Source organism: Triturus cristatus, chromosome 6, assembly GCF_964204655.1.
Source record: "Triturus cristatus chromosome 6, aTriCri1.1, whole genome shotgun sequence".
In the NCBI taxonomy this organism is placed as follows: Eukaryota; Metazoa; Chordata; class Amphibia; order Caudata; family Salamandridae; genus Triturus; species Triturus cristatus.
The window spans coordinates 1,092,118,665-1,092,146,241 of record NC_140589.1 but is presented as its reverse complement, the minus strand read 5'-3'; the positions used below and the strand labels follow the sequence as shown (position 1 = coordinate 1,092,146,241).

The 27,577-nt window shown below is 48.5% G+C and overlaps 1 protein-coding gene across 3 annotated transcripts in view; it reads right to left on the bottom strand.

The window, feature by feature from the left end:
• LYST (lysosomal trafficking regulator) overlaps positions 1-27,577 on the bottom strand; it is a 3,752,809-nt gene that overhangs the window by 364,319 nt on the left and 3,360,913 nt on the right. For all 3 annotated transcript variants that reach the window (XM_085611970.1, XM_085611971.1, XM_085611972.1), the window contains one exon: positions 12,370-12,509. In XM_085611970.1, coding sequence (XP_085468096.1) covers positions 12,370-12,509 — 140 coding nt within the window. The remainder of the gene's footprint in view (positions 1-12,369; positions 12,510-27,577) is intronic.

Genomic DNA, 27,577 nt, shown 5'->3' with positions numbered 1-27,577 from the left:
AATGGTGCAGGGAAAGTTCACACTGGCATGGGATCGGATCCATGAGACCCCACTGGACCCGGAGCCATTGGCGCGGAACCTGCTGTGGCTTCTTCATATCCTGTGGGGCCCAGCCCACTCAAATACTCCGTGCATGGCCTCGTAAAACTCCTTTATCTGAGCTGGGATCTCTAAGGCTTCCGGAAAAGGGGAGAGACGTGGAGTCAGACCTGGCAACGGCTCCACAGAACCGTGCCTGGAACGTCAATGTTCCTCACTTGTCTCGTCAATCCCCAATGGACGTGGTGAAGTCGAAGTCCATTTAGATGACTTCTTCTTGTGCCTCTTCCCCAATTGTTCCAGGGGCCTAGAGTGCGACGAGGAGGACTTGGGGTTGCTGGAGAGGTCCTGCGACCTTTTCTACATTGATCAGGACCGGGACCTCCTAGGAGCTGCGCTAGATGGAATTGACTGCCGAGCCACAATCAGCTTTAGAGAATGCTCCCTCAAAGCCTTCAGGACCATGGCCCGACTGTCTGAGCATTACTTTGAGTCATGGTTGCGCTTCAGACACCATAAGCACACAAGGTACGGGGTCAGTAACCAACATGGCACAGTGACAGGCGCACAATGGAAAAAATCTTCAATTCAAAGTCTGTCAAAAAGAGACAGAGGGGTAGCTCTGCTCCGGATCAGCGCTAACTGGCTCAAAAAGAAAAGAACTGACGTCCGCACGCCTGGGTGGCGCATATATAGGTGACAGCAATGTCACATCCGGCGCCAAAGACGCCTCACTGAGCCGAATGGAGCCATCCGACAGCAAGCAGGGGTAATGCTCACGTAAACGTTTCCGGGTCCAGTCGAACGCCTGCGTAATTCAAAGGTAAGGAATCTGCAGCCAGAAGTCTCAACTACGTGACTTCTCTTGATGAGAGTGGCAGGAAGAAGGGGAGTCGCTCTTCGACTTCTTTTGTCTCTTTTTCAACTTTGACTTAGCTGAGGATTTGGAGTAGAATGTTAAACTATCATGAAAATGGTCTTGGGAGCGAGAATGCAACCTGTGTCTCTGTCTTCAACAGAGACCAGGCCTTACATGCTTTTTTGTGGTGTTCTGTGATATAGAATTTGGCTTTGCGGTCTTGGGTGGCATTTGGATTCATTCAGTCATCTCATGGTTTTGAGTAATGCAAAGAGCCAAGACACCGGAGACAGAGCTTGTGGTGGTCAGTCACTGACATCTGTGGCAATCCTTGCAGAGTTTAAAGACTGTAGTTTTTTTGGGGGGGGGATATATGTTCCATGCACACTCTAGAAGTTTTTAGGAAAGTTTATATCAAGTGACAAACAAGGGAGCAAGCTGCGGATCAGTGTCAGGAGATACAGAAAGAAAGAAACTATCACTGAACTACGGATGTGGCGTCTTATATGTGGCACAAACGTCACTTCGGAGAAAGATGGAGTCGGCGTGTTGCCAAGTGACACCACCTACTGGCACACAAGGGAATTGCTGAGAAAATTTATAGATCTACTCTGGCGCCTGAGGGTACACAAGGTGAGGAATCTGTGGTTATAAGTATCCATCAGAAGATCTTATTTTCAAGACATGTATCAGGCAATCTGAAGTATAAACTGAACGACGACAAATCCCTTCCGTTGAGGAACTTCGATTTTCGATCACGATCGTATCGACCCGCCATTTTGTGACCCGCCGCCATTTTGTGTTGCCATCACTCAGGCAGCACGGCGAACAAAGTCTATTCTGCTTTTTCTGTAGCCTGGTGTCGAAATACGCCCTCGGCCTCTATTTGCAAAGCTGGTGTTAGAACTAGCCGAGTACACTAATCCCTGTCTGGCTTTTCTAAATCCCTGTTTCAACTATCTGTTGGCTCACACTATTCTTTCCTGACTTTATCTTATCGACTGGCCTTCACTGTCTCCTGCTAGCATTCTCTCGTTTCACGACTGTCCTCCAACACACACAAACATATCTCGCCACCTGCAAGTTAGTTATGAATCTGTTAATGTATTAGCTTGAGGGTGGGATGACAAACACAGTTGGAGGAGAGGTCTCTTCGAGTTATCTGACACTTCTGTTTTCAAACCTTTCTTATTGGTTCCACCTTGTTTTCCAACTTTCCTTATTGGCTCTTTCTTGTATGCTTTGGGAGGGCATTTTATTAATAATTGTGTCATTGTATGGTATTTAACTTGATGCGCCACAGAGTGAAGTGGCAGTCTCCTGAGAACCTACTTTGTGTACTTCTAGGATAACTGTACTAGCTGCAGTTAAATAAATCTGATCTTCTAACGCCGACAGAGTGTCCCGTGTCTCTGTGTAGCGAAGCAGGTGAACTCCGGAGACATTGGGCGTACCCTGCACCGCCAGGCCCAAAAGGTTCTGGTTCATCAACTGGCGCCCAACATGGGGCGGCTTCAGTGGTACCGGTTCTGCTCGAAGGTCGTGAGGAACCCCGCAAGAAAATTCCGGTGGGTTCGCGAGCCACAATAAGCGACCCCTGTATGTCGAAATTGGTCCGAAGGTCTTTTGCAGCGCGGTTACTCCTTCCTGACGGCTACTGACGACCGCTGCCCTGACTGCCGCCCTACTTTGCCATTCCTTTGATGATGTATGGTAAGGCGAGACGATAGACTGGCCTCTGTTGGTGGAAGAAGACGTCCTTAGTTAAGTATCTTCGTGGGTCGCGCCCACAAGTTTGTTCTTTGTGATTAATTTCTTTGGTTTCTTAGATTTATCCTTTGCAAAAGATAAAGCCGAGGGTAAGTGCATTTGTGCTGCGTAAACTGAGTTTTACTCCCTTGAAGTTTGTGAACAGTCTGGAGACATCTCGAGATGCCTGGTCTGACTAAGTTTGGAAGAATTTGTTGTCTTGGTTGTAATAGGGACTCCCGACTTGAGGACTCTTGTCCGATTCCTTCGGTTGGAACTCCGACATATGAGCTCTATTCGAAACATGGTATCGGCCCAATTGCCTTTAACGAGACATGGACCCGATACACGAAGAAAGATGGTGTTCTAAATTGGCCAGAAAATGGTAGTTTTGATCCAGATGTGCTAGATAATTTGGAAGTAGTTTTATTTAAAAGAAAAGCCCGGCCGGCAATGTTTGACTCTTTCCGCCTTTGGCGTAAGGAAGCCAAACAGAATGAAATTAAACAAGCAAAACGAGATAGGAAAGCACAGGGTATGACAATTATACAGGCTGCCCAACAGTTCAAAGACGATGAAATTGATAATGCGACTGAAATTTCAGAAAGACGACATCGTATGGCGATAGATAAATGCTATCCGGTGTTGCCTGTTTCTCCTTCTAATAATAAGAAAGATATAGAAGAAGATCCCCTAATGTCCCACTTATTAAGGTTGCCTCCGCCCTATGCGCAAAATACCAATGTACCTCAGCCGTTACAGCCTGTTCAGCCGCCAGTGGTACCTCCACCGGTTCCGGCTCTTCCACATTTGCCACCTCCAGTATTACCGCCCTTGCCGGTTTTACCGTTAGTCTCAACTTCTTTGCCTTCATCCCCTGATCTTAGATCTCCTTTGCCTTCTGCTCCTCCTGCAGATATCCATTCTTCTCCTGTCAGTTCTCCTAATACTCTGTCTCCAATTCTTATGTCTAATTCTCCGTCTGTGCGTAAGCGTCTCACAGACACTGTCACTGGTATGTTATCTCCTTTCTTTGAAGCTTTAAATATATCTCCGGCTTTTGTTCGAAGACAATCTCATAGTCAGTTCCCAGATTTTGAGGAACGAGAGAAGTTAGACTCTCTTGCACGAAGATGGATCAAGAAGGGTCCACAATATAGTGTGCTTGATATTATATCTACCTTTTTGCAATGGAATGCGCCTACGCAAAGATATGTTTTCAATGTAATGTGCGACATTCTCATTAAAGAATGGGAAGATGTGAGTTCGAGTCCAATCTCACAAGATCTGTTAAATGTTCAGACTGATTTTGAAAAAGGATTTATTGTAGGTTCTAAAGTTGAGGAAGCTGTAAGGACGTTTATCTCTTATAGATCCTTATTGTTTTCTCAGACTTTCCTTGATTCCGATCCGTCGGTTAGACGGACGTCGAAAAATTACCCTATGAGAGAGGTTCCTCCAGTATGGAAAGAGGAGGTTGCGGGAGTAGGTGGTAATCCTCCTATCCCTGCTCATTTCCAATGTATATGGGTACATGTCCCTTGGAAGAGATCTGAAGTTTTGGCCCTTAAGCAGACTCTACCAGATCCTCGTAAGAACCCTGCAGGTTATTACAAAGAATTATCGCAGACAATTGATGCTTGCATTATGAACCTAGCAGATATTGACATGCTAATGGGGAATGTAGTCCCACAGACAATATGGGCTAAAATTCGTAGAGAGGATCACGCACAGGAACTAGGTGCTACTTGAGATGTTATAATTAATACGGATAGAGACCAAGTGGGTGGCGCAAAGCCTGACGCTCTGATCTCGGAACTCCCTGGTAGAATCATTACGTTAATGAAAACTATGATGCCTGCATTGAGAGTTAACTGGGATAAATTAGCAGCATGCAAACAAAAGAAAGATGAAAGTGTCTCTGACTTCTTTACTCGTTTCGAGGAGACATTCATCGACCACAGTGGTCAAGACATGGCTACAGAAGGTGGACAGCGATTATTCGTGGACAAATTTGTATTCAATTTGCTTCCCGAGCTGTCACACAAATTAAAAGATTCAGAAAGTTCATGGGCAGTTTCTTCTTCTGCTCAGATATTGGCTACTGCGCAATATTATGAGAATAGAGATAAGGAAGAAAAAGAAAAGCAAGAGAAAAAGACGAAAGATTTAAAAACGAAGGTTCTCTTGCAACAAGTCTATCCACCACGTTATGCTCAGCCTCAAATTCAGCAGCCTCCGCAGTTTCAGAGGTTGTATCAAAAACCTGAGCTATACAATCCGCAACCTTTGTTAGGTCCTAATCAATGTGCCTATTGTAGAGAGGAAGGTCATTTTAAGAGTAGTTGTCCGGTTTTATTGCAGCGCAATGGAGCGTTACCTGCTCCACGAGGTCGTGCTGGCCTCCAGTCAGCAAACAGAGGTAGAGGTCGGGGTATGATGACTCAAGAACAGCGTGCCCTTCCTTCTCCCAATTCCACGAACTACTTTGATCAGCAAACTGTGAGGTCTACTCAGTATTATAATGAAGACCATTATGTCAAAGGTGAGAATGAGAGTATTCATGCTAACTAGGACAGCCATGGACAAAGTAAGGGCTCTACTGCCAATCCCAGTAGATCAAAATGGACCTTATGTTAACGTCACTACAATGGGTGTTTCAGAGCCATTTCTTCTAGATACTGGAGCAATGAGAAGTTCTATCATTCATTCTAAACTCCCTGGGGCACCTTTGTCTGGCTTAACGAATGTTTCCGTAGGATTTTCTGGCGCCCCTGTTCGCAATCCAATTTCTTGCCCTTTGCCTATTTCAGTTGGTCCGTATGATTTGGAAGCTCCACTTCTGTTGACGAATGGTTGCGGTGAAAATCTGTTGGGTCTAGACCTACTGAAAAGAATGCATGCTACAATATATTGTTCTCCTTCTGGCGTACATCTTACTCTAGGTCAGAAATTGGTCTCCCCAATGTATTTGTCCAAAGATCAGTTTCCTCCTGAATTGCTTTCTCTTCCAACAGCACTTTGGGCCACGGGTCCGAACGATGTGGGTTGTCTTGAGATTCCACCTTATGTTGTCACTCTCAAGCCTAATGTTGAATTACCGCGCATCCCACAATATAGAATTTCTGCTGAAGGTGAGAAAGCGCTTTTGGGAATTATCCATGACTTAATTCAGAAGGGTGTGGTTGAAGAAACAAGAGGTAACACATGCAATAGTCCTATTCTTCCTGTTCTTAAACGCACTGATCCTTCTCAGCCTCCTGTGTACAGTTTCGTAATTGATCTGCGAGAAGTAAACAAAATTGTGATCCCACAATTTCCTGTTGTTCCAGATATCCCTGCTTTGTTGACAATGATACCTTCCACAGCGACTTGGTTTTCTGTTATCGATCTAAAGAATGCCTTCTTCAGTATTCCCATTGCAGAAGAGAGTAGGGACATTTTTGGTTTCTCTCTTGGAGGCCGAAGCTTCCGGTTTAAGCGCGCACCTCAGGGTTATTGTGAAAGTCCCTCCATTTACAGTCACGCTTTAAAATGTCATCTTGATACTTTTCATTTGCCGTCTGGTGCTGCTCTTATTCAATATATGGACGACTTATTGGTCGCTGCCGATTCAAAAGATATCTGCAAAGATGTCACTGTTGCATTGTTACGCCACTTGTTTAAACTGAATCACAAGGTTTCACCTTCCAAACTACAATATGTTTGTCGAGAGGTTACCTATTTGGGTCATCTCCTATCAAAGGAGGGACGACGATTGACACCAGAACGAATTCAGGCGATTGCGCGAATGTCTGTACCATCCACACAAAGGGAAGTACGTGCCTTTCTGGGTATTACTTCTTATTGTAGACAGTGGATCCCTAACTTCTCTCTAATAGCCAAACCTTTGTTGGCACTCACTTTAAAAGATACGCCTCAGCCCCTTCTATGGACTAATGAGTGCCAAAAGAGTTTCACTGATTTACGTACCGCTCTGTGTTCTGCTCCTGTACTAGGCACCCCAGATTACACTAAGCCTTTTACGCTCTATGTTCACGAGAGAGAAGGTTGTGCATTGTCAGTTTTAGCGCAGCAATTAGGAGACAAACAGCGGCCATGTGCCTATTTTTCGGCTACGCTGGATCCTGTAGCTAAAGCATTGCCCAGTTGTCTCAAAGCGACAGCAGCATCAGCAATTTCTATCCGACAGTCTGCTGGAGTGGTGTTGGATAACACTCTCATTGTTATGGTGCCACATGCAGTGGATACTTTGCTAAACAGAACGAAAACACAGCATCTTACAAGTGCTCGTTTAACTGGTTACGAGCTGACACTTTTGGCTAGTCTCATACACATCAAACGATGTAATACCCTGAATCCAGCTACTTTGTTGCCCCTTCCAAATGAGGAGAGTGTTGAGGATCAACACGATTGTTTCTTCCGTACTGAGGAAGAGACAAAAGGAAGAATTGACCTGAGAGACACACCGCTAGAGAATCCAGATGGGACTCTATGGGTAGACGGTTCTTGTTTCAAAATGCCTAATTGAGATACAGTTTCAGCCTATGCTGTAACTACCTTACATACGATTGTGGAAACTGCACGCATTAGACACAATTCAGCGCAAGCAGCAGAATTAATAGAACTAAAAAGAGCTTGTGTATTATCGAAAGGGAAAAGAGTGAACGTATATACTGACAGCCAATACGCTTTTGGTGTAGCGGTCAATTTCGGGCGTCTCTGGAGGGAAAGGGGTTTCCTCACTTCACATGGCACCAAAATACAACATGGTCAGTTAGTGACTGATCTCCCTGAATCACTTGCCTTACCCACCCAAATAGCGATTGTGAAATGTAGCGCACACAAAAAGATTACGGATAATGTTGGTCGAGGAAATGCGTTTGCAGACGAAATAGCAAAGAAAACAGCGAGAGATTCAACGAGTCGAATGTATGTGGCAGGACCTGCGAATTGGGTCAGAGAGAGAGGAATGTATGAGAATACAGTGGAAAGTGTAAAAGCGATTCAGAAAGAGGCTTCTGCAAAAGGCATTTGTAAACTTCTGGCTCCAGTGTGGCAAAATGAGAATATCCCAAAATGTGCAGACAATGTAGTAAAGCACTGTATTGTTTGTTTAATGTACAATCCGGGAAAGGGAACCCCAACTCCAGCAGGTTACTTTGCTCCTCCGACATATCCATTTGAGGTGTTGCAAATCGATTACATTCATATGGAGCGATGCAACAACCTCAAATATGTTCTGGTGGTAGTATGCGCATTTTCAAGGTGGATAGAAGCATATCCTCTAAAGGACAACACAGCTTTATCCACAGCTAAAATCCTTCTAAAAGAATTCTTCCCCAGGTTTCGTTTGCCGCGCATTGTCTGGAGTGACAATGGGAGCGAATTTGTTGGCCAAGTCATGCAGAAAGTTTGTGCAGGTCTTGGTTTCAAACAAAAGTTCCATGCGGCAAATCACCCACAGTCAGCGGGTTTAGTAGAATGTTACAACGGAACCTTGAAATTAAAGTTAGCAAAGGTTCAAGCAAGTACAGGACTCAATTGGCCCGATGCTTTGCCGTTAGCTCTGCTATCCACCAGAACTGCAATACACTCTCGTTTGGGACTTAGTCCATACGAAGTGGTGTTTGGCCGTCCGGCCAACGTATGGGGAATCCCTCGCCCTAAGAAATACTCAGACTTGCCATATCCAATGTTAATTGATTATCTGCATAACCTTACGACTAAATTGCGTGTTCTCCATCAACAGATTCAGAGTGCTCTGCCGGAGGCTTCCACAGACCCAGGTCACTCCATCCGACCAGGTGACTGGGTATGCGTGAAGAACTTTCAGAGGTTCAGCAATTTGGAGCCCAGATGGCGGGAGCCCCGGATGGTCTTGCTGACCACGAGAACAGCAGTTAAAGTCAAAGGAAAGAAAAATTGGATTCACGGTGTGCATTGCAAGAAAGTGCCTTTGCCTTTTGATCAGTGGGTTCCCAGAGGTATTGGTGACTGTGAAAGCGAAAAGACTCCACGATTCGTGCCTTTTAGTGATGCACACCTGAATGGGACACTGTCTGAAAAAGAGGACGACGACATTTTACAGGAGGCAATTCCATCACATTGTCGCTTGGATACGACTGAACCACGAACATTGTTCCAAGATCAAAATGTTCCGGGGAAGGAGCACTATAATTTGAGACCCAGGCTAAAGAACATTTAAGACTCTTCTCCTTGTGTAGTATTCTGTCCCGGTTGCAGGGTCACGGTAGGAGTCTAAGTCAAGACCTGAGTAGTGGCAATAGGTCTGCAGGATCTTCAGTGTCATAGGACGGTAGAGCATCGTGACTTCAGTGATTGAGGAAGATTGCCGTGAGCATCCATTAGTAAGATGGAAACTACACTAGGTAATAAAGAAAGAAAAGAAGAAATGAAAAAAGCATCCTGTAAAATAATGTACAGTCGTTTCAGCATAACTTTATGTGTTATTATATCATTGTGTATTGTTTTGGCGTTTATTAGTTGGATAATTTATGCTTTGCAGCCAAAAGATGCCTCCCCTTCTTCTTCTTTGTCTTCTTCTACTATCTCTCCACACCTCTTTCATACTCTTCCTTCACATGAACTCGTCAGAAGAACCGAATACTATAACAATTCCTTTATCCAACTATTACATCAGCATCAATTAGTGGTTAATACAACTAATTGTTGGGTGTGTGGTCTTATGCCACATACCACAGAATGCCATATCTAGTTCTCCCTTTTTCTTATGAGGGTTCTGCTTGGGCTTACTTCGTAATTTTCTCCAATGCTTATCAAAGCAAATTCAGACGATCTGTTAGTTCACAAATTAATTATCCGGATTTTAGTCATAGTTCTTTGATTAAGGGTATGGTAGTTATGGCTAAAATCATGGAAAACAGTAAAATCTCCATTGACGAAAGAAAAGCATACACTAATTGGAACGTCACCCAATACATGTCCAGTCTTAATAGTAAGGTTGGAAAAGGAAAAACCTCGCCGATTTGGACTATACCACATCAGGGCAAATTCTGCTTACAGATAAACGATCGCTCTTCTGACACTAAACAAAGGAATAACTGCTCCTACACGTACGTTTATTCCTCTCAGAACTCGCCTCCTCTAGTGCCGTCTCAAGGCACCTATTTCATCTGCTATAATCGAGCTTATACTTGGTTACCAACGGGTTTCTCTGGTACTTGTTATATAGCCTTCCTACTTCCCCCTACTTACACTGCTTCCGCAAATCATCACCAAACCCGATACGGCAGAGGGATTATTGATTCAAAGGACACAGCAGGACAAGAGGGAGGAGATTTCCTTAAAGGCTTTCTTCCCTTCTTGGGTCCAATGGCTAACAGCAGAAATATAAGGCAATTGGTCCGTGTCGTAGAGACTACAATAGACATCACTGTAGGAGCCTTAAGTAACATCACGGCAGAACTACAGGCGGATCGTCTTATGACCCTACAAAATCGAGTTGTCTTAGACTTTGTTCTTGCCGATCGTGGTGGAGTATGTAAATTGATCGTGTCAAGTTGCTGTATTTTCATACCTAATGACGCTCCAACAGTATACCAAGCTATCTCCAAGTTGCACATAATCTCCGAGTCTATTCATCAGGACGAAGGAGATTGGTCTTTAACGGAATGGTTTTGGGGACTACTGTCTAAATGGGGTTGGAAAGCATTGACATTCCTTGGTATAATCTTGACCATTATTTTCTCCTGTTGCCTTTGCATGCACTGTGGTCCCGCAACCTGTGATCTTTGTGCTACTATGTGCATCCCAAAACCCAAGCCAAAAGTAACAGAAAACATAAGAATGATGTTACAGCAACAGCTCGATGACCTCATGGCCATTGACGTGGACTCAGATTAACATGAGTCTATCTTGCCTTAGTTCTGGCAAAAGGAGGGTCTGAGGAACTTCGATTTTCGATCACGATCGTATCGACCCGCCATTTTGTGACCCACCGCCATTTTGTGTTGCCATCACTCAGGCAGCACGGCGAACAAAGTTTTTCTGCTTTTTCTGTAGCCTGGTGTCGAAATACGCCCTCGGCCTCTATTTGCAAAGCTGGTGTTAGAACTAGCCGAGTACACTAATCCCTGTCTGGCTTTTCTAAATCCCTGTTTCAACTATCTGTTGGCTCACACTATTCTTTCCTGACTTTATCTTATCGACTGGCCTTCACTGTCTCCTGCTAGCATTCTCTTGTTTCACGACTGTCCTCCAACACACACAAACGTATCTCGCCACCTGCAAGTTAGTTATGAATCTGTTAATGTATTAGCTTGAGGGTGGGATGACAAACAGAGTTGGAGGAGAGGTCTCTTCGAGTTATCTGACACTTCTGTTTTCAAACCTTTCTTATTGGTTCCACCTTGTTTTCCAACTTTCCTTATTGGCTCTTTCTTGTATGCTTTGGGAGGGCATTTTATTAATAATTGTGTCATTGTATGGTATTTAACTTGATGCGCCACAGAGTGAAGTGGCAGTCTCCTGAGAACCTACTTTGTGTACTTCTAGGATAACTGTACTAGCTGCAGCTAAATAAATCTGATCTTCTAACGCCGACAGAGTGTCCCGTGTCTCTGTGTAGCGAAGCAGGTGAACTCCAGAGACATTGGGCGTACCCTGCGCCGCCAGGCCTAAAAGGTTCTGGTTCTTCACCGTATTAGGTTAATATTGGTCGAAACATATTATTTCATCTAATTAGGACTCTACTATGAAATACTTTGAGGAATTTCATATATTATTTGTGGAATGCTGCAAACCTGAAGTTTTGATCAACACAATCAAAAGGACTTGAAAAATCAATGAATGCAACATATACATATGTGTTTTATAAGAAGCATTTTTCTCAGAAATTAAGCAACAACTGTCATAACTTGTCAATGGCGCTACAATTGGGTCTGACACCACTGATGTAAAGATAAAAACCTCTCCACTACATTGGGAGGTGCAGCAATTTGACTCATAGCCATATTCACTAGCAATTCAAGTAAAGTGTTTTCAATGATTAAATAAATGTAAATCTTACACAGCCGATCTGTTTTTGCTTTTACACAAGTTAAATGTCTTACCATTTACAACCACTTACATTATTTTTACTATGCATTTCTATCTGCATTGATATCATTACTTGCTGATTATTACTTTCATGTTATTAACAATTGTAACAAGAGTTCTGCTTTGAAAATGTAGTTACCCAGCCACACATTGAAATGCATCATACACCTATCACAAGAAATGCTCAACTGAAGAGCTCTCTTTATCTATAAGTGTCTGTCGGTCACAAATAAATATAGCAGATAATGATTTTGAATGCAAAAGATGAAAAAGCCATTCCTAAGACATGACGGTTGCATAAATCTCTCTCTCAAACAACCGCAAAGCAATTCTACAGACGGAACCCCTAATCATATTATAGTCAATAGTTTGCCATGAATGACACAAGCACCATCACATAAAATCAAGCTAACAAAAGGAACAAAATGTTCGAAGAAGAGAACATTAGCAGGGGCTAGGAAAGTTCCAAACTGAAGACGTAAGGCCTGTGGTAGAGTACAAAGTCAGAAAATGAAACAACTGAGTTTCTGCAATGGCAATATAATCTCTCTCACCCTTGTCTTCCAATTATACGATATTTAAATTGACTCTTTAAATTCAGCTTTACAAAGTAAACATGTTTGATTTGTTCATAGCAATACCTGTTTAAATCCCATATAATGCATGTACCATCCCTACTGACACTGATCATCACACTGTATGGTTTACAGACAATTAAGCTGGTGATCTCTGCTGTGTGGCCGTACAGATGTAGTTGTGACTCCACTTCAATTTCTGGTGGCTGAAATACAACATTTAAATTATGATGTCATATGTACAAATGCTATATATACAAAATAAATATATATATATATTTTGTTTTAAATGGCAAAAAACATTTTTGAAAAAGGTTTCAGCATTTTGTGCAATTTCAGTTTGTGCTTTCAGCCTTATAAGCCACTAAATAACATTAATGACATACAATATGAAAAAACACAATGTACTAAGAGAGCCTCAAGAACAGAGTAGCAGGTGGTTGGTGATGTGTTGTGAGAGCTAGAGTAAATATAAGCTTAGCACTCACTCTTCTATTTGGCTGTCACTGCCCAGTAAAGCACTAACTAGCTAATGAGGATCTTTTGCAAGTGTTTCCAGGGAAGTGTTTACTTGTTTATCCAACTTGTCGTGTGAATGAATGTAGGGGTGTGTACTTTCCCTGCATACTCAAAGATACCAGCCTGTGCGGGCTAACAGACATACCTCAGAGTGGGTAGAGCATTAGACTCTTGAAAAGAAGGGCTGGTGTGGAAGCCAAGATAAGTGTAAGTTTTTCTGGCAGAGTGATGTCCACCAGTTCCAAAGACGGAGGATCTGCTTGAGGAGGGGAACGGTCTAGAGACCTAACGCTGAGATGGAAAGGGTGCCTTGTTGTGAAGCCCTCTTGCTTGCAGTGCTTCTTGTGCTTGCTCTTGACAACTTATAGGAGGGGGATGAGTGAGACTTGGACCTTGAAATGAAACACAAATTATGCCAGGCCCAGCGCTCATTGCACGCAGCCACAATGAAAAAGATTGCCCTCTAGATCCTTTATGGCCAGCTTGGAGTGCACGAGGCAGCACTGCTCACATGACTCTGGGTTGTTCTTGGGCCCAAAACACCTCAAGAACATCTTGTGGGAAGGAGGAGCCAAGATGGCGATCGAGACGGCAGCGTAGATTCCCGGCTCCGTGAGCCTCCGCACCCCGCACGGATATCCTGCAAGAGATCCTTATTCTGCACCACGAGAAAGTGTTCGTAAGTGAAAGTGGCAACCGATCGTGTGACTCCGAGGTTTCTGACTGCTATACAACCGGAGAAATCAGCGATCGAACTTTGCGGCCCGTGCGGTCCCGAAGCCGGGACCTCGAGTGGGCACCTTGGCCGGGTGGCAGTTGAACAACAGCGGCCTGTGGTGCCTGGGTGGAGCCGGTCCACCGGAGTGGAGCCCCCCTCGGCCTGCATTTTGCCGTGGCCGCTCCCCTCTACTGAGCGCTGCGGACTGAGGGCATGCCCGGGTGTACGATTTCCGGATTCTGTGGCGTTTGCCCCTGCCTTTGTTGGTGAGCTGCCTGGGCGCCGTCCCTGGCCCGCCTTGATCCTTGCGGGCTGCTCCCGGCTCTTTGCGGGAGATGGTCCGTGGCGGAGGCGACTGTTGCCTGTGACCGCGCAACGGCTGGATCTGTGCCTGTCCCGGGATCTTTGTCTTCAGCGACGTGGCCCTCGAGGCGTTGTTCCCTTGGTCCTGGCCCCTACACGAGTCGGGCCTTCCCAGCGGCCATTTTGTCATTATGCAGCCGGCCATCCTGTCCGCTGGGACGCAGCGGGACTGGGGGTGTGTGACTTTTGGTAGTGTGGCGGAGCGATCGGAGGGAGCCGCTCTGGGATATGGCGACCTCCTGGAGGCCCTGGGTGCCCTTCATTACTCCTTTGCTCATGGCGCCGGGGTCCTGGGGGGGAAGCTAGATGGTGTTGTAACAGCGTTGGGACAGTGGCGGCATGCTGGTCCACAGATACGCAGTGGCTTTCCACACTGCCCACAAGAGAAAGATGTTGTGGCCCCCCCCGCGCTTAGTGTACAGCCGGACACTTCGGACGGTATGCTACCGTGTGGTCGGCCAACTGTGAACTTGATCTGTTCCGGAGGTATTGGACCTGCGCGGAAGATGGTGGCCTTGTCCCGTGCGCGGTCTCCGGCGGCCCAGGGACACTTCCAGCAACGTGTATCTCATTTGGCTGCTCCGGCCTCAGGTCCTTGTGGGCAGTGCAGATCCTGGGGCAGCACTGGAAAAGACGCCCCTCCATGAAGCGGTCTGTTCGGATGCCCAGAGACTTCCACCCCACCTGTGTGCGGCGTTTCCCAACTGTTTTTGGACACTCCTATACCTTGGGACATTGGACATGGTGCTGGGTCAAGGGGCAGGTATGGGCAGAATCGCAAAAAGCGGTCAAGGCTGAGGCTGATCCTTCGAGGGTGGTCACTTCATTGATAGGCGGACTTATAGCTGTGCACTCCCGGGGTCATTCGAACAGTTGGTGTGTAATGCTTCCCATCCCCCCCCCCCCCTCCCCTATTTTTGTTGATATGATCGGCTTGGTACCGCTACTTGTTTGTTGGGGGGAGACCTCACCGTGCGGGAGGGAGAAGCCGGGGATATGTTTTGATGGCCCTCCTCCAACTTATTATATTCTCTCCGCCCACCCGTCTGGGTGGGCCCTTTTTCACTCTCTTTTTCCCTGTCTCTTCTATATTTCGGGTCTAGTTCCAGGGCGACAGGCACACTGCTGGGGGGTGGGGCCATACTCATTTGCAGAGGTGCAGGGTGGGGGGATGGGGGAGGGGACTCTTTCGTCTTTATCTTCTTTTCCATGGCCTCCTTTTTCTCCACTGTCTCTTTTTGCTTTCTTTTTCTGGGATCAGTGCGATACACCACCCTGATTGTGAATCGCTTGCTCTTCATGTGTGCCACAGTTTCTGGGGGGTTCGCTGGGCTTTAGGTACGGGGACCAGTAGGCGCAACTCCCTTTGATGTCTTTCCCCATCCGTATTTTCTCGCGCCTGCACCATCGCCTAACTGTATTGCTGCTTATTGTTGGTCTCTTATCCTGGCCCTTCTCGCTGTTAGTAAATTGTCTGGCACCTGATCCTATTCTTTCGTTTCATCATAAAATGAAAAACCTTCTCTCTCCTGGTGCCCTACCTGCGCGGCTTATTGGCCGGACTATATTGGACTTACGACTTCGCTCTCCGAGGTGCCGCCTGTGTTGACATTCGCTTTTATTATCCTGATTATTTAGCGGCCGGCCCCGGGGGGTTGTAGGCCCATACGTGTAAATGATTGAAACATCAATAAAGGTTTTTCAAAAAAAAAAAAAAAAAAAAAAGAACATCTTGTGGGAGTTCGAAATGAACATATGCCCATGGCAGAAGTAGCAAGGTTTGAAACGTGACTTTTTCAGGGGTGATGTCAAGTATAGCACAGCAAAAACATAGAAAGTGATTTATCCACAGTAATGAATATGCTACTTACCAGTATGCATCTGTTCTTGGCATGTAGGGCTGCTGACATTCATATCTGTGCATAGATCGCCGCCTAGTGTTGGGTCCGGATGTTTGCACGTTGTTGTCCTGGAAGAGTCTTCGAAGTATCCTGAGATAGGTGACTCCTCCCCTGGACCACAGTGCGCATGGGCAGCCTCTCCATCCTCAGATTGTTTTTCGCCATTGTGGCAGTGATGGAGTAGATACAGAAAGTGATGGCCATGCTATACAGTAATTCTGAGAGCTGCAGCTGCTACAGGCGCCGGGGAGGAGGGTGGGCGATATGAATGTCAGCAGCCCTACATGCCAAGAACAGATGCATACTGGTAAGTAGCATATTCAGTTCGAGGCATGTGGGCTGCTGAATTCATATCTGTGCATAGAATACATAGCAGTACCTCCTATTAGCGGCGGCCACCAGTGCCAGCTGCAGCGGTCTGAAAAAGAGTTTTGAGAACAGCCTGTCCTACAGCTGCCTGCTGTTTTGAGTGTACATCTACACGGTAGTGTTTGGTAAATGTATGTATAGTGGACCATGTGGCTGCTCTACATATTTCCTGTAAAGGAATGTTTCCCAGGAAAGACATGGACGCCCCTAACTTACGTGTTGAATGGGCTCGTGGGGGAATTGTTAATGTGCGTTTAGCCTTTTGATAGCAAATTTGAATACATTTAACGATCCATCTGGCTATACCTGCTTTGGAAATGGCGTTGCCCTTGTGTTGTGGAGAAAAGGCAACGAAAAGTTGTTTTGTTTTCCTAAAGACTTTAGTTCTGTCTATATAGTACATGAGGGCTCTTTTTACATCTAGTGTATGGAGCATTCTCTCTGCTACATTTTGTGGATTTTGAAAGAAAACAGGCAGTTCTATAGTTTGATTCATGTGGAACTGTGATATTACTTTAGGCATAAATTTGGGGTTGGTACGAAGTACGACCCTGTTTGCGTGAACTTGTATGAATGGCTCTTGAATGGTTAGTGCCTGGAGTTCACTAACTCTTCTTAACGAAGTGATTGCCACTAGGAAAGCTACTTTCCAGGTGAGGAATTGAATCTCACATGAGTGGAGAGGTTCGAAGGGTGGACCCATTAGTCGGGTGAGGACCAAGTTGAGGTTCCACACCGGTGCTGGTGGGTGTCTTGGGGGAATTACTCGTTTAAGTCCCTCCAAGAAAGCTTTGATGGCAGGCACTTTGAACAAGGAGAGGTGCTGCCTGTTCTGGAGATAGGCTGCTATTGCGGTCAAATGGATACGTATTGAGGTGTATGCCAGATTGCATCGGTATAGGTGTAAGAGGTAACAGATTATATTTTGAATGGATGCGTCTAGTGGGTTAATGTCATTGTTGTTGCAGTAGATGACAAACCTCTTCCATTTAGCTGCATAGCAGGCTCTGGTAGTGGGTCTCCTGGCCTCCTTAATGATCTCCATACAGTCAGGTGGCAGGTTTAGGTAGCCAAACTCTAAGACTTCAGGAGCCAGATTGCCAGGTTCAGCTGTTGCGGATCTGGGTGTTGAATTTCGCCATGGTTCTGCGTTAAGAGTGCAGGTTTGATCCGCAGCCTTTGATGCGGCACCACTGAAAGTTCTAGAAAGGTGGTGTACCATGGCTGGCGCGCCCATGTGGGAGCAACTAGGATGAGTGTCAGTGAGTGCTTCGCAGTTTGCGTGCCACCAGCGGTATCAATGGCGCTGGGGGAAAAGCGTACGCAAATCTGCCGGACCAGGTCATCCATATCGCATTGCCCTGCGACTGTGGATGTGGGAACCTGGCGGCAAAGCTTTGGCATTTTGCGTTTTCGTGTGTGGCGAATAGGTCTATCTCTGGATGACCCCACTGTTGGAAGTACGGTTGGAGTACTGACGGATGTAGCTCCCACTCGTGCATCTGGTGGCTGTGTCTGCTGAGCAGATCCGCCATCTGGTTGTCCTTGCCGGGGAGGTGTTCCGCCATGAGGAATATGTTCCTCTGAATGGCCCACTTCCACATGCTCTGAGCCAGATGAGACAACTGTGGAGAGTGTGTTCCTCCCTGCTTCTGTATGTAGTACATGGCAGTCACGTTGTCCGTCCGGATCAACACGACTTTGTTGCACAAGTGTACTTTGAATGCCTTCATGGCTAGGAAGATTGCCATCAGTTCCAGAAGGTTGATGTGCATCTTCTTTTGTTGTATTGTCCATAGTCCCTGCACTGTGTAATTGAGTACATGAGCTCCCCATCCCTGGAGAGACGCGTCCGCCGTCAGTATTAATTGCGGAACAGGCTCTTGGAACGGTCGGCCCTTGCAAAGGTTTTGTGGATTCCACCAATGCAGAGAGTTGTATGCCCGACCGCTCACCAACACTAGGTCTTTTAATTGCCCGTGAGCCTGATTCCATTGACGTGCCAAGCACTCCTGAAGCGGGCGCATATGTAGTCTCGCGTGTGGGACTATGAAAATGCAGGAGGCCATCATGCCTATCAACTGCATGAACACTCGCGCAGGAAGGGAGTGTTGAGGTTTGAACTTTGAAATCAGCATCTGCATGCTGTTGATCCTCACTAAATTTGGCTGAGCTGTGGCTGCCAGAGTGTCTATGGTCGCACCTAGGTACTGTTGTACGTGTGCGGGTTGGAGATGTGATTTTGGGTAATTTAGTGAGAATCCCAGACTGTGAAGAAGGTGAATGGTGAGGGACATGTGGTTGGCACATTGCTGGGCTGACTTTGCCTGAAGAAGCCAGTCGTCCAGGTAAGGGTAGACATGAATGTGTTGTCTCCGTAGATGTGCAGCCACTGTAGCTAGGCACTTGGTAAAAATTCTGGGTGCTGTTGTCACACCGAAGGGGAGGACTTTGAATTGGTAGTGCTGCCCCTGAATAGTGAACCTGAGATATTTCCTGTGTGACGGGTGTATGGGGATGTGGAAGTACGCATCTTTGAGGTCTAGTGTGGCTAGGAAGTCTCCCTGTCTGAGCAGCGGGAGAACCTGCTGTAGGGTGAGCATATGGAAATGCTCTGAGAGAATGTAGTGGTTGAGGGGTCTCAGGTCTAGTATAGGTCTGAGTGACCCGTCCTTCTTTGGTATTAAGAAGTACAGAGAGTACACCCCTGTCCCTTGCTGGTGGACGGGCACGACCTTTATTGCACCTTTTTGCAGCATACTTAGCACTTCCTGCTGCAATAATGCTAAATGCTCTGAGGACATAGGACGGTGCCTTGGCGGTATTGTGGGTGGAGTGGAGGTTAATTCGAGACAGTAACCGTGCTGGATAACATCCCTGACCCACCTGTCCGTGGTGATGGCATTCCATGTGGACAGGAACCGCTGGAGTCTCCCCCCGACAGGTGTTATGTGGTCGGGGGGAAGGGAGAGGGCGTCACTGTTTGTTCTTGGGTGAGGACCTGGTGTTGCCGTAACCGCGTCCTCTGCCCTTGGTGCTGGAGCCACCTCTGTTGTTTTTATCGTAGGTACTCTGTGTGCCCCCTTTATTGTATATTTGCTGTGACCCCTGTCCTCTAGCCGCTCCCCTATTTCCGGGGCGACGAAAGGAGCCGCTACGAAATGTCTGCGTTTGCAGAGCCCCCATTGACTTTGCAGTGTCAGTGTCCTTTTTGATCTTTTCTAAGGTGGTGTCAAATTCTGGTCCGAATAAGTAGTCGGGGTTGACAGGCTGATTTAGGATGTTATTTTGAATCTCAGGTTTGAATCCGGAGATTCTTAACCAAGCGTGTCGGCGTAACATGACGCTGGTGTTTATCGCCCTCGCAGCTGTGTCGGCAGCATCTAGTGCACACTTAATGGATGCGTTTGTAAGAAGTTGTCCCTCTCTGATGAGGAGCTCTGCTGCCTCTTTGTACTCGTCTGGTAGATGTTGGAGTAGTGACTCTAGCGTGTCATAGTGTGAACGATCGTAGCGAGCCAGGAGTGCCTGTGTATTGGCAATGCGCCAGATGTTTGCTGCTTGGGCTGCAATCCTTTTGCCGGAGGTCTCCAGCACCTTGGACTCTTTGTCCGGGGGAGGAGCATCACCAGTTGTTTGCGAGTGCGCTCGTTTGCGAGCGTTAGCAACCACCATGGAGTCCAGAGGTAACTGACCTCTAATGTACATAGGGTCCCCGGGCGCAGGTTTGTATTTTTTCTCAATCCTGGGGTTTATCACCCGTGCCCTGGTTGTTTCCTTGAAAATGTCCTTTGCTGGCTTGAGAACACCTTTTAACATGGGCAGAGTCTTGACAGTCCTCTCTGAGGAAGCGAAAGTGTCCACCAAGAAGTCGTCCTCAACTGTGTCAGAGTGGAGTTGCACTCCATGATTGGCTGCAGCACGTTCTATGAGGGCATTGAAAGCAGCAGTGTCCTCTGTGGGAGATGTTTTTGCGCCGTAAAGCTGCGTGTCCTGGGTATCTGTTGTGGCACCCGGGTCTGCAGGGTCATCCCAAGCTTGATCTGGGTCCTGCTGCTCCTCAGGATCTATATCCCTGGGGTAGGTGGTATCATCACCCATGTAATCCTCCATTGCGTCCGTGTCGGAGGGCGTCGGAGAAAAGGACTGGGGATCTGGATAGGAGGTGTGCAGGCGTTCATATAGAACCGGTTCAGATTCTGCTGGCAGTTTCTGCTTTAGAGGGATTCTGTAAGAGTCCAAAGCCTGGTCTGGCGTGACCTTCCGTTTTCGGAGCATGAGTCTGCCGGTGTCGGCGTCGATGAATTGGGACGGTGAAGGCCCAGTAGGAGAGTGTCCAGTAGATGGGGACCTTGTCTGGGTGACACGTGTTCGGATCTCGAACATTTTTGGCGCTGTGGACGGCGGCAAACCAAAAGTGATGTTGGTTGGTGCCGAAGGTGCCTTTGGAGTCTTTTTCGGGTCGGAGCCCGACGTGGACTGGAGGGCTGCCTGTTCTCTGATGCGTTGCAATGACGCTGCAACTTGGCGCACCGAGAACGCCGAAGGTTCTTTGGTGCCGAGTGGTTCTGTAGAGGTAGGCGTGGACTTCTTCGGAGCCACAGGGTCATCGAGTCGAGGAGAGGTAGTAGCAGTCGACGGCGTCGATGACTGGACCCTAGTCGCTGCCTTGGAAGTGGACTCCGATGGAGCGGCCATTTTAACCTTGGTGGTCGGGGCCGATTGCTTCGGTGCCGGGGGCCGAGGTGCTTTGGTGGTACCGATGGCCTTCCTATTCGGGTCGGTGCCGACATCCGCTGCAGCGAGTTCGGCGCCGAAATCCCTTTTTGTGCGTTCGGAGCCGATGGTTTTGGCTGGCGTCGAAGGAGTGGAGGTCTTCGAGCCGACCACTGCCAGTTTCACTTTCGGTTTCTGTTGAACCGGTGCGACGATTGGTTTCGGTTTCGTTGAAGGGAAACCAGTCTTTTTCGGTAATAATGGCTCTCGCTGGATGTTCGAGGCCGGGCCAGAAGGCGGGGCCGAAGAACTGTGGGATTGATCTCGGGTAAGGCCCGAAGGCGATCCCTCGACCGGAGCCGTAGACTGACGCACTTTGATAGCCTCCGTTTGGACGGGTAGGCCCTGCTCTTCACCAGAGCTATCTTCTTCGGCCCCAAAGGCCTCATCGTAGTCTCCTACCTCATCGTCGGCTTCTTCCCTGTGAAAAAGCGCTTCCTCTGCGTCTTCCGATCGGGAATCGTGTTCGGAAGCGGGGCTGGAGTTTATGTCTTCCACGCTTTCAATATCTTCGTCCTCGGTGCTGAAGATGTTGGTCGGGGCCGGTGCCGATTGCTGCGCTTCTAATCTCGCTGCCCGTCGATTCCGGAGAGTCTTCTTGGATCGGAATCGGGCACAGGCCATACATTTCGATTCGTCGTGATCCGGCGAGAGGCATTTGTTGCACACCGGGTGGACGTCGATATGTGGATATTTGGCGTGGCAAACAGGACACCGTTTGAATGGGGTCCTCGATTCCATCTTCGATGTAAGGTCGATGGTCGGATTAAACAGATCCGAAAAAACTTGATAAGTTTGCTAAACTAGCAAGTAAGCCGTCGATGCCGAGCGGGAATAGTACCGACGAAAACTAAAGGCCTTTTGGCCTTAAACTAAATTTTCCTAACTTGAGTCAAGATAAGCACATCCTAACCCAATGGCGGAAAAAAACAATCTGAGGATGGAGAGGATGCCCATGCGCACTGTGGTCCAGGGGAGGAGTCACCTATCTCAGGATACTTCGAAGACTCTTCCAGGACAACAACGTGCAAACATCCGGACCCAACACTAGGCGGCGATCTATGCACAGATATGAATTCAGCAGCCCACATGCCTCGAACTTATATTTCTGGTGAATGCTCTATCTACCTGTAGATTATTCACTTTTTGAATACTCCTCCAGGCACCGGACTGGGCTTGAAAGCTTTTCCCTTATCTCTTCCTTGACGGTAGGTGTCACTGGTGGAAGTGATGTCTCTGACGTTGCCACCCCAATAAAGCACCCTCTCTGGCATACAGACATCAGTTTTCCATCCATTATTTCCAATACCAATGACAAACACAGTAACAATACCCATTAGTGCTTTACGATGTCACTGTGGGCATCAAACAAAAGGAAAGCTACTTGTTCAGCTTGATCCCCAGAATGCACATATAAATTCAGTTAGGTCTGTAGGCCTGCATGAAGATGATCCTAGGTGGATGATGTTCGTAGTATATGCAAGTATAGAGAATGAGTCCTCCAGGCAACCAAAGGGGAGGTGAGCTGAAGGGCTGCACTCTGGCTGCTTGAGAATGAATGGAAAGACAGCCCAGGAGAAACCCCTGATAGAATTGTGGTAAATGGGTTGAGGCTAAGAAACGAGTTGTGGGTAGACTTGTTGAGAATCAAAGCAAAACACAAATGCCCTAAAAGTATCAAATTTGATAGCAGAAAATCCAACAAACATCACAGTTTCTATGCAACAGTTCTTTAATGAATACACAATTAGACTTCTCCCTCAGGGGCAGTCTTTCATCAGTAAGAGTGGTGGAATCCCTCCCAGGCGGACGCCATCATTTCAGGGCAGAGTGCGGTTTTCCCTTTGGCCTGCCTTTTGCACTTACAGTCTTTTGGAAACCAGCAGCTCTGATAAGGCGGATAATGCACAGCCACACATTGTTACAACTCTGGTTTAAGGCTGGTTTAAGAGGTGGGGGACAGATGTACTAATAACTGTTTGCAAAACAATTGCATGATTTGCAACTATTATTTCTGCAACAAGCAACGAATTTTGCAACACAACCTATGTATTAATGAACAAGTTACTTACCTTCGGTAACAATAACCGTAATGTAAGAAACATTAGTTAGTGATAGTTTCCTTACCTTAGAATTACCCCCAGGCATCAGACTGGATCCGGAAAGTTTTCGTACCCCTGCGCGTCGGAAGGTGGCGTCATGTGGCTCCGCGCCCGTCGTTGGCGTCGCCGAGATGACGTCGCGGCAGCTACTTAGACGCTGCCCTCGCGCGCTGACGTCACTTTTGTACACGACTTTCCGCGCCAGGAACACAGAGCCATGCAAGATACTGATGACTGGTGCATTGAAACTAGGGCCCTGAAAGGGATGACCTTAACCCTAGAAATCAGTTCGCAGAACGGTGAGGATGGGTGGGCGGTAAGGAATCTATCACTAACTAATGTTTCTTACAGATATATCATTACCGAAGGTAAGTAACTTGTTCATCTGAAAGAAACACGTTAGTGATAGATTCCTTACCTTAGAATAGATACCCCAACAATACCAACCCCGGTGGTGGGTCTGCGAACCAAGATCACACCAGTCCCAGAGAACTGAACTGCCAAAGAAGCCGTCTCTCCGGACTTTGCTGTCCAGGCAATAATGTTTGGGAAACGTGTGCAGCGAGGCCCACGTTGCTGCCTGACAGATGTCCTGCAAGGGGACTCCCCAGCCCAGGGCAGTTGTCGCCGCTGTGGCCCGAGTGGAACGGGCCCTCAGCCCTACAGGAGGATCCTTTTTAGCCAAGGAGTAACAAGCTTTTATACACAATACGACCCACCACGAGATGGTTCGCTTGTGTACCGCCCGCCCTTTCTTAGCGCCCATGTTGCCAACAAAGAGTTGGTCGTCCACCCAGAACGGTTTGGTGCGGTCCAGATCAAAGGACAACGCTCGTTTTGGGTCCAGACGGTGGAGCCTCTCTTCCTCCTTCGAAGGATGCGGAAAGAAGGTGGGCAACGTGACAGACTGCCCGATGTGAAAGGCAGTCACCACTTTAGGAAGAAAGGAAGGACGAGTCCGGAGGACAACCTTGTCTGGATGAACAGAAAGAAAAGGGGGCTTAGAAGAAAGAGCCTGGAGCTCACTCACCCGGCTAGCCGAGGTGATGGCAACCAGGAAAGCAGTCTTAAGAGTCAGAAGACGAAGGGGACAATTATGAAGTGGTTCAAAGGGAGCGCACATCAGATATGCCAAGACCAGGTTCAAATCCCACTGAGGCATTACGAAAGGGACAGGAGGAAACATGTGAGTAATGCCCTTAAGAAAGCGAGAAACAACAGGGGATTTGAAAAGAGAAGGCTGATCAGGAAGCCGTAAGAAAGCAGAAATAGCAGAAAGATAACCTTTCAGGGTGCCCAGAGCAGAGGCCTGCTGGGCCAGAGAAAGAAGAAAGAGGAGAACCTCAGAAAGAGGGGCGGAAAGGGGATCCACAGCCTTTGCTGTGCACCATGCCACAAATTTGCTCCACCTGCAGGCGTATACCGATTTTGTGGAGGGACGCCTGGCTGCCAGAATAACATCACAGACTTCAGGAGGCAAGTCAAATGGCATCAACTGTCGCCGCTCAATCTCCACGCATGGAGGTGGAGGCTGGACAGGTTCGGGTGGAGGACCGTCCCCTGCTGCTGCGACAGAAGGTCCTCCTGAGGCAGTCGTATCGGGGGATCGATTGACAGACTGACTAGCTCGGGATACCAGTATCTTCTTGCCCAATCTGGAGCCACCAAGATGACTTGGGCCCGGTCGCGCCTGATCTTCTTCAGCACTCTGGGCAGAAGTGGTATAGGCGGAAAGGCATACAACAGACCGCAACTCCACTCGCGACGAAAGGCGTCCCCGAGCGAGTGCCGCCTTGGAAACTCCAACGTGCAGAACTGCTGACATTGCGCGTTCTCTTCGGTGGCGAATAGATCTAACCAAGGCTCTCCCCACTGCTGAAAGAGGCCTTGCGCCACGTCTGAGTTGAGACGCCATTCGTGATCCATCATGCACCGGCGGCTGAGTTCGTCGGCTCTGGCGTTCAGAGAGCCCGCCAGATGTTGAACCACCAGGGTGATGCCCTGATGTTCCAGCCATGTCCAGAGGCGCAGAGCCTCCTGACAAAGGGTCCACGACCCCACTCGCCCTGTTTGTTGCAATACCACATGGCGGTGGTGTTGTCCATGAACACTTGCACTACACTTCCCCAGACAGAGGGAAGGAATGCCTTCAGTGCAAGTCGGATCGCACTCAGCTCCAGAAGGTTGATATGGAGCCGAGACTCCGCTGGAGACCGGAGGCCTCTGATCTCCGCCTCTCCCATGTGGCCCCCCCATCCCAGGAGGGACGCATCCGTCACTACTACGTGCTCCGGTTGGGGTAGGGAGAGGCATCTGCCACTGACCCAATCGCAGTTCGTGAGCCACCACTGCAACTGTCTTGCAGTGCACTCCGAGATCAAGACATGGTCGGACAGGTTGCCCCGATGCTGGGCCCACTGAAACTTCAGGTCCCACTGCAGAGCCCGCATCCGCCATCTGGCGTGACGTACTAACAGGATGCAGGAGGCCATTAGACCCAGAAGCCGCAGCACCAACCTGACCGAAACCCGGGATAAAGGCCGAAAGATGGGAATTAGAGCCTGAATATCCCGGACCCGCTGTTCCGGAGGATAAGCCCCGAACCGCTCCGAGTCCAGAACTGCTCCGATGAAGAGGAGCTGCTGGGAGGGACTCAGATGCGACTTCGGCACATTGATGGAGAACCCCAGCAAATGCAGTAGGTAGGCCGTAGTCTGGAGGTGGGAGATGACTGCCTGGGGCGAGCCCGCCTTCAACAACCAGTCGTCGAGCTAGGGGAAGACTGGAAACCCTAATCTGCGCAGATGAGCTGCGACCACCGCCATCACTTTCGTGAACACCCGAAGGGCACTGGTGAGGCCGAAGGGGAGCACGGTAAACTGAAAATGCTCCTGGCCCACCGTGAACCGCAGGTAACGCCGGTGGGCCGGCAGGACGGGAATGTGAAAATAAGCATCCTGCAAGTCCAACGCTACCATCCAGTCTCCAGGGTCGAGGGCAGCCAGAACCTGAGCTAAAGTGAGCATCTTGAACCGTTCCTTCTGGAGGAAGACGTTGACGCCCCTGAGGTCCAAGATAGGGCGTAGGCCCCCTTTGCTCTTCTTGGGAACCAGAAAGTAGTGGGAATAGCAACCGCGACCTACTTCTGGACCAGGCACTTCCTCCCGCAGAAGATTCAAGTGATCCCCTGACATACGGTGGTACTGCGGTGGCATGGCTAGAGGGGTCGTCTCGAAGGGGAGGGAGTAGCCCCTTCGGACGATTTGCAGCACCCACCTGTCCGACGTGATGGAGCGCCAGTGGAGCAGGTGATGGCGAACACTGCCTCCCAGTGGCGTGGAATGGGCCTGAAAGCACGGACTAGGAAGGCTTTGAGGCGGATGTGGACTGACCAGCACGTTGTCCCCCAGTACCGCCTCGGCGGAATCCACGTCCGTGACCGCGTGCAGGTTGGGTCTGCGGCCGGTGGCTAGGCGGACGTGAGGGGGCGCCCCTCCCTTGGCCATGAAAGGGGCGGAAGTTTGCGGCTGCAGAGCCGAGAGGCCCAAGGACTTGCCCGTAGCCCGGGAGTCCTTGAAGCGCGCCAGCGCACTATCTGCCTTTTCGCCAAAAAGGCGACTGCCATCAAAGGGCATATCCATGAGGGTGCTCTGGACATCCCCTGAGAAAGACGTGGACCGTAGCCAGGCGTGGCGGCGGAGCGCCACCGTGGTTGACATCGCCCTACCCAGCGAGTCCGTAGTGTCTAGTCCACATCGAATAGCATGTCGCGCTGCATCCCGCCCGTCGGCAAGAACCTGGGCGAGCCTTGTCCGGGCCTCCTCCGGACACTGGGGCAGCACGTCCTCCACCGTATCCCACAGGGAGTGAGAGTAACGTCCAAGAGGCAAACGGTATTCAAGGACCGCAGTCCCAAACTATGGGAAGAGAACAGCTTCTTACCGAACTGTTCAAGCCACTTGGATTACCGATCCAGGGGAGCGGACGGGAAGGAGGATTGGGACGTAGAGGCCTGGATATCCAGGCTCTCAGGCGTGGGGTGTTGGGACAGAAAGCTGGGATCGCCCGGAGCAGGGCGGTGTCGCCGGGCCACGTTCAGATCCACAAGAGGTACTGTGGAGGGCTTGGACCAAGTGCCCTTTAGAACGTCTACTAATGTGCCTCATTAAACTGCAGCAGAGGCTCCGAGGAGCTTGCTGACGGTTGAAGCACTTCAATGAGGAGGTTAGTCCTCACGGCCACAGCAGGCAGCTCCAACCCAAGGGATTCGGCCGCCTTGCGCTGCACCACGGAAAATGCAGCACCTTCCTCCGAAGCCACAGTTGGAGGAGAGATGAAGCCAGTGTCAGGGGAGGTGTTCAGACCACTGGTGCAGGAAGGTGGGTATCTGACTATGGTTACCCCCAACTTTTTGCCTAGTGTCTAGCTGGTTTTTCGACTTAGTTGGCCTAAGATCCTGCCATTCAGGGTCTCAGGCTGTCTGCTCTCTCTCTAAAATGGACTCCATGTACCCTAGGAACATACCC